We start from the raw sequence: 7,302 nt of genomic DNA on the forward strand, positions 1-7,302 counted from the left end.
ACCATACATCGTCTGTCTCCCCTAAAATCGCGTCGATATGCGGTTCGTCACTCGTCGCTACGGCCGCCAACGGGGTCTCGGAGACGTCCTCATACATACGCGATAATGTATCGGGGACGTAGTCATAACGCTCCTTTTCGATGTATGATCTCGTAGTCATACTCGAGTAACTCTAACGCCCATCGTGCAAAACGCCCTGTTGGGTTGCTCAAGTTGTGCAACCACCTCAAACTACTGTGATCTGTAACCACCGTGAATCGGTAGCCCTCCAAATATGGTCGAAATTTCTTTATCGTTCAAATGACAGCTAAGCATTCGAGCTCCGTTGTGCTGTACTTCTTCTCAGCATCCGTGAGGACTCGGCTGGCATATTCTATGACGCGCTCGACGTTACTTATCGTTTGCGTGAGCACAGCCCCCAAGTCCACGGTACTCGCATCGGTCTGCACAACAAACGGTAGCTCGAAATTCGGGCACTAGCCATTCCCACCACTTGTCTTTCCGCAGCAAACGCGTGAGCGGCTCGCTAACCGTCGCGAAATTCGATAAAAACCGCGATAAAATTCGGTGATATCACGACGCTATACTCAAGAAGCGGCGAAGTTGCTTCAAGTTGGCCGGGTATTCGAGAAGAGGTTGTACCTTCTCGTTGTCCACCTTTAACCCGTCGCGGTGCACTAAAAATCCTATATATTGTACCTCCGAGCGGTAAAACTCACATTTTTCGAGAATGACGGTAAGACCAGCAGTATTGATTTTGTCGAAAACGCGACAACCACTCAAGATGATCGTCGAATGTTGAAGTCACTACTACGATGTCGTCTAGGTAATCAACGCATGAGTCTCCATTTCAGGGCCGATCAATTTATCTAATAGTCTCTGAAATGTTGCAGGAGCCCCCAATAACCCGTACGGCATCCGCGTAAAGTGGTAATAACTTTTGCCTGGTACCGAGAATGCGGTAATTTCACGACTTTCTTTTGTCAGCGGAATCTGGAAATAGGCCTGGCTTAAATCTATTGTCAAAATATATCGTGCGGCACGTAATTTGTCTAATATGCCCGTCATGTTTGGTAACGGGTACGCGTCTTTCTTAGACATATTATTTACTTTCCGGAAGCCGATACAAAATCGGTTTTTGCCGCTTGGTTTCTTGACAATTACGATCAGATTCGACCACTCGCTCTGTGAGGATTCTATGATTTCGGCCGATAACATTTTGTTTACCTCTTTGCGAATTGCTTCTTGCACTTTGGATGATACTAAGTAACATCGCTGCCTAATCGGCGATGAGTCCCGACATCGATACGATGTTCCGTAAGCGACGTTACGCCGGGACTCTCGGCAGCGGTCGGTACAGTCTGTTCAATAAATTTTTCTAACTCCTGACTCTCTACTCGCGATAATTCCGAGACCCTGCAATAGATCTTTTCCTGTCCGCGCTCGTTGCGAAAAGGATAGCGGATCAAAGCGTCACTTGCGAAGGATCACTCGCTCCGCGAAAAGTCGATAATGACACCAAATTGAGCGAGAAAGTCCATGCCGAGAATAACTGGTACTGCGAGACTCGGTAGTAACTTTATCGTAAGCATACGTTTTTGCCCCTGCAATTCGATAACAACTTCTACCGATCCGCTCATCGACACCAAAATACCATCTGCCAAGCGGATACGCGAATTTACGTTATGCATGATGGGTAGTCCTAATTCTCGGACCAACTCGATACCATCGTCACCAAAAATGGTACGATTCGAACCGGTATCGACTAATTCGAGAAGACAATCATCATCAATGTTAAATTCTATATATTGCAGGGATGCACGCTTGCGTACTTGACGCGCTCCGTATGATCCTGCTAACTCCCTTTTTTCGCGGGTCTCGGTCTCGGGGGAAGGCATAGGGATCCGGTCTACCGCCTTCTTCCCTCGTTTCCCGAGCATTAGGGATACGTCCGCATTGTCTCCTTAGCTTTTCCGCAGCGGTAGCAATGTACCCGCGGAAATTGGCGACAGTCGCGGGAGAAGTGACCGGTTGCGTCGCAGTTCCAGCACCGCTCCGCGAATCCGGTCGCGAGGTAGGCTTTTCCGCGGTTTTCCACGAAGTTCCGCTCCTCGCCCCTCGCTCCCCGCATTCCCCGTTCGGGTGGCCAGTTGTTGGGTCGCCCTCTGCGGAGTCTGTGGAGTCGTCCATGCCCCCCCCACTAAAAGTTTCCGATCCCCGTGATCGGAAATTCGGTATCTGCTCGGCCGTCATCATCGTCGACGGTCTAGCAGAGCGCGGTGGCGGCCAATATACGAAGACGGGGCAAATCGAACGCTCCGGGGGTGGTGGCGCACGATATGGCGCACTGGCTCGCGGCGATATAGCTTCTCTCTACTCTAGTTGCGAGCCTCTCCAACGCGTTAAAGTCGAGAAAGTCATCTCGGTGGACCGCGATCTGTAAACGCGGCAACATGTTTCGGTGCGCGTAATTTAGTTGTTCGACCTCACTCCAAAGTAAACTGAGTCGGTCAACAATCCTAGCATATACGTTAAGTAATCGGCCATCGGTTCGTGCTCGCCCTGCGTCCGACGCAGGATTTCGTCGCGCAGCGCGAACTGGAAATCGGGATCGCCGAAACGAGAGCGCAACGCGGCCCCGAACTCACGCCACGCCATTTACCGAGATCTCTTAGTGCGATACCACTGTAGCGCTATTCCCGACAGAAAAAACGGGAGGCACTTAAACAAGTCCTCGTCACGAATTGATACCAATTCACGCCCCTCCTCTATTTTTCTGAGAAAGGTTTCCACGTCGCTGCCGCGCGCTCCTGAAAAACTAAGATTCCAGCGACGCATAGTATTGTACGCGTCGCCGGCCGATAAAAATTGTTCGCTGTTACTACATTCGGGTCCACCCGGTGGCGGGTAAAACGCCGCCGACGGCACAAACGCAGGTGGTATTTCTCGCGGCGACCATGACGCGGAAGAATCGGGGTTCGCGCCGACGGCGGGACATCGTCCCCGCTGCACGGCCTGCTCGCGCAGCTATTCGAGGGACAGCTCGAAAATCCAGGCGTTCGGCCCGTTTGGCTCCGACATAACGCGTTAGCTCGGGAACCTCGAAACTTTGGAACTCGACGCACCGCACGCGTGTAATTAACCGACTTAGGCTTCCAGACGAACACGATCTTCGTCGATACGAAGAAGCGGGAGCTCACACAAAGAGAAGAAAAAGAAATTCCTCGTACAGGAAATCGCCTAGTATCCCTTCGCTATCTTTATGTCAGCCAGCCGTCTCGCTCGCCACCACACACGCAGGAAGTAGGTATTCGCACCCGGTACGTCGCGCCGGTCCTGATCCGTCGCAAGAACCGATACAAAAACGAACGCAACCCGCCTGTCACAATGCTCGCGGTAAGCACACGCGCGACGCGATATAGTCCGCACTATTCACTTTTCACTCGCGGCCTTTTAAATCCAGAAGGTGCACTGCTAGAATTATAGGTCCCCAAAAAATAATGTTATTAAATGCACACATAGAGAAAAAAAAATATAACTGGGCGTAGTGATATCTCCCAGACAAAGAGAATCGTCAACCAAAAAACAAAAAAAAAAAACGAAGTTACAATCGATTAGGCAACCACAATATTTCACCAGAAAGGGAAAAAAAATTTAATCTTCAAGCGGTACGATAAGCTGTGACAGCTTCGACAGCTGCTTTCACCAAAAAAAATTTGATCGCACCAATAATCGGAAGAGAGAAACAAAGCAAACAAAAAAAAAATTTTTATCTCAAATTGCAACGACAATCAACCTTTCGATGTTTCCATCGACAAAAGAGATATCACCGAAATATTAAGTAAAACAAAAACAAGGACGACCAAACTGCGAAACTGTAAGAGACAAATCGGATGAAAGAAAACGACAACTAGACCGATCTTCAGTTTTATCGCCGACTTCTTCGTTCCGACAATTTGAAAATTTCACGATAACGGAAATTGACACTTTTCCGACTCTCCAAACGATATATTATGAGTCTTTAAAGAAGGATCCCATATTGGGCGCCAAAAATTGGCGACGTGATTTTTCCTCAAGGCGGACGTCTGTCCGCCGCGTCTGCAAATTATCGCGAGTCTCGAATGGTATCTAAGATTGAGCGCCAGGTACGATAAGGCCGTACCTCCTCACTAATAGTTCTCGCGATAACTTTACTCTCCTTAAATTCGATAGTGGCGACGGGACTCCACGGGTCCGGTAGCTCCTGGGAAACTTTAGTCGGAGATGGGAGATGGGAGATGGGAGATGGATCTTAGGAGACCGAAATGGCCGAGAGAACGAAAAGCGATTTGATGATTACAGTTCTTTATTTGACTCGGGGACTCGCTCGTCCCGAATATTGTATCTCACAAAAATCACGACCAGTTTTCACGTCTATTTCCGCTACGGTACGATATGGTAAACATCCTAGTGGTCGAGCATATATGTCCCAGTGATTGACATATTGGTTTTGTATTTTTCTTTGTTGAAATGCTTTTCAATATACAAAACAATATAATAAATAAAAAGAAATATTTAGTTACTTTGTGATTTTGTTTCATTTATTGATAAGCATCTTAACAAACACAAGTATATTATTAGTAATTCAATTATTGGTACACGTTCAATCACTAGGACGTTTACCTTATGTGAATCACTCTCGCACGTGGATTTTTCTCTTTACGCGGCCACTCAACGTGCGACGATACCGACGATACGGAACCAATACGACACAAGGCGAAACGAATGGGAGATCTTACAAAAATTCGGGGCTCTTCCTCGCCGCTGCCTGTGCCTGTCGTCCTCCAATGCTGCCTGACTTTCCACCCCGGTAGTCGATCAATTCGCCGGTCACCCTTGTCTTCGCGCTGGATTGCTCCCGTCACCGGGCCCTTAGATCCGCCGCAACTCTCATCGTTTTCACTCGGTATCGAAATTGATCGCGTTCTCGCAAAGAGCTTCTGTATTTTCGTCCGTTCGGTACTTGACACGAAAAGAAGTCTCGGTACGGTAACGGTCTTCGCTCTATCCAGCGTATTCGATCACGCACACTGGTCGCGAAAACAAAAGCGAATCCCCGAATCCTCTTGTGTTACTCGAACTACTTCCTCTCAGGTCTCTCTCTCTCTCTCTCTCTCTCTCTCTCTCTCTTTTTCTCCATCTCTTTCCCAATTACTACTCGTTTTGCCTCGTTATTTCTCAGCTCTTCGTTCTTCGTTCTCCTGTTTTTCCGGTGCTGATATGTTAGGCTTCCGCCGGTCTTCGGCGGCGGTTGGGGTCTCCTCGTACCCCTCTCCCTTTCGCGTCACGCAGTAACGCTGAAATGTAAACACCGCCCGAAATGTAAGCAGCAATCGGAACGATAAGATTTCTTATGAGGCGAGAGTTAAAGAGACGTTACCTCGAAACGATTTAAACGCTGGTCCTTAGCGAAGGCATCCGGCGTCTCTTCGTCTCTTCCAGTCTCCCGGAGGCCTTTTGCTTCTCTTCCTCCAAGTCGGCGAGGTGAGCTAGGGGCACAAACTCTAGGACGCGATGACCATCCCACTTACACGCAATTATTTATCGCCAATCAACGGAACAGTATCACGGACAAATGTCACTCTTATTCGTAACTGGTAAACGAGACATTACTACGCTAGACGCGTACGAAAATCGGTGGACGAAACCGCGTATCTTTTGTGACGGGCGTCTTCGGGGTCGCCACGTCACAATATACATATATATTATATACATTAGGTGCGCAACTAAGTTTCCGGGTTTCACACATGGATGGCGCTAACGACACATGTAGTCGACACACATGTCTAAAGTTGTATTTCTTTTATAGCTTGGACATCTGTCAATACAACAATAACCAGTCATAATACCAACACATATCGCAACGCAAATATATTTTTTCTAACAATGAAGATGTCGAATTTTGTGCTAAATAAACAGCATTTGCGGGAAGCTTTGCTTTTCTGCTTTAACTTGAAAAAAAAAAATGCAGCTGAAGCACGTCATTTGCTTGAGGAAGCCTACGGTGAACATGCACCATTGAAAACTATCTGTGAAGATTGGTTTAAACGCTTCAGAAGTGGCGATTTCGACACTAAGGACAAGGAGCGCTCTGGAAGAACAAAAACAATTGAGGACGCCGATCTGCAAGCGTTATTGAATGAAGATGATACGCAACCACAAGATCAACTTGCGGAGGCATGAAACATGACTCGCCAAGGTATTTCCAAACGTTTACATGCCATGGGAAAAATTCAAAAGAAAGGAAAATGGGTATCGCATGAGTTAACTGAGAGACAGATGGAAAATCGAAGAGCCATTTCCGAAATTTTGCTTTTGCGGCATGAAAGAAAGAGTTTCTTGCATCGAATTGTTACTGGCGATAAGAAGTGGATATATTTCGAGAATCCCAAACGCAAAAAATCGTGGCTTTCACCTGGCGAAGCATCAACATTGACGGCACGGCCAAATCGCTTCGGAAAGAAGAATGTTCTGCGTTTGGTGGGACCAGAAAGGAATCATGTACTATGAGCTGCTGAAACCGGGCGAAACTGTCAATGGGCATCGCTACCGACAACAACTGATCAATTTGAACCATGTATTGCTCGAAAAACGGCCAGAATGGGACACGAGACACGAACGAGTGATATTGCAGCACGACAACGCTCCGTGCCATCGCACTTCCATCGTCTAGGACACCATCAAAACGCTGAAATGGGATCTGATACCGCACCCACCGTATTCACCAGACCTGGCCCTTTCCGATTATCACTTGTTTCGGTCGATAGCGCATGGCTTGGCTGGGCTACACTTGGCCAATTTCGAAGAAGTGGAAAATTGGTTGGATGAATGGTTTCGGTCCAAAGAAGCGTCGTTTTATCGTCGCGGTATTCATGTGTTGCCAGAGAGATGGCAAAAATGTGTAGCTAGCGAGGAATGATACTTTGAATAAATAATTTTTGTATTTCTCTTGAAATTTTCCATTTTTCATTGATCAAAGAAACTCGAAAACTTAGTTGCGCACCTAGTATATATATATATATATATATATATATATATATATACAGGGTGTTCAAAAAGTCCCGGACCGGTGAAATATCTCGAAAACTAAGCATTTTAGAAAAAAATGTTTCAGATAAAAGTTGTGGCGTTTAAAAAGATGTATTTACTGATCACATCAGTTTGACCTTGGGTTGCGTAGCGAAGGTCAGGTCAAGGTCACATTAATTTTTTTAAATGGAACACCCCATTTTTCATTGCATATTCTTATAGCACATCTCGAGA

The 7,302-nt window shown here is 46.9% G+C and overlaps 1 protein-coding gene across 1 annotated transcript in view; it reads right to left on the bottom strand.

Moving 5' to 3' along the window:
• Positions 1 to 296: 296 nt before the first annotated feature.
• The window catches only part of LOC116852666 (piggyBac transposable element-derived protein 3-like), a 10,864-nt gene continuing 3,858 nt past the window's right edge, over positions 297 to 7,302 (bottom strand). Inside the window, exon 2 of the mRNA XM_032833233.1 lies at positions 297 to 443. Within this exon, the coding sequence (XP_032689124.1) occupies positions 297 to 443 (147 nt within the window). The remainder of the gene's footprint in view (positions 444 to 7,302) is intronic.

Source organism: Odontomachus brunneus, unplaced genomic scaffold (assembly GCF_010583005.1).
Source record: "Odontomachus brunneus isolate Ranch 3 - 2012 unplaced genomic scaffold, Obru_v1 Obru_scaffold_246, whole genome shotgun sequence".
Classification (NCBI taxonomy): Eukaryota; Metazoa; Arthropoda; class Insecta; order Hymenoptera; family Formicidae; genus Odontomachus; species Odontomachus brunneus.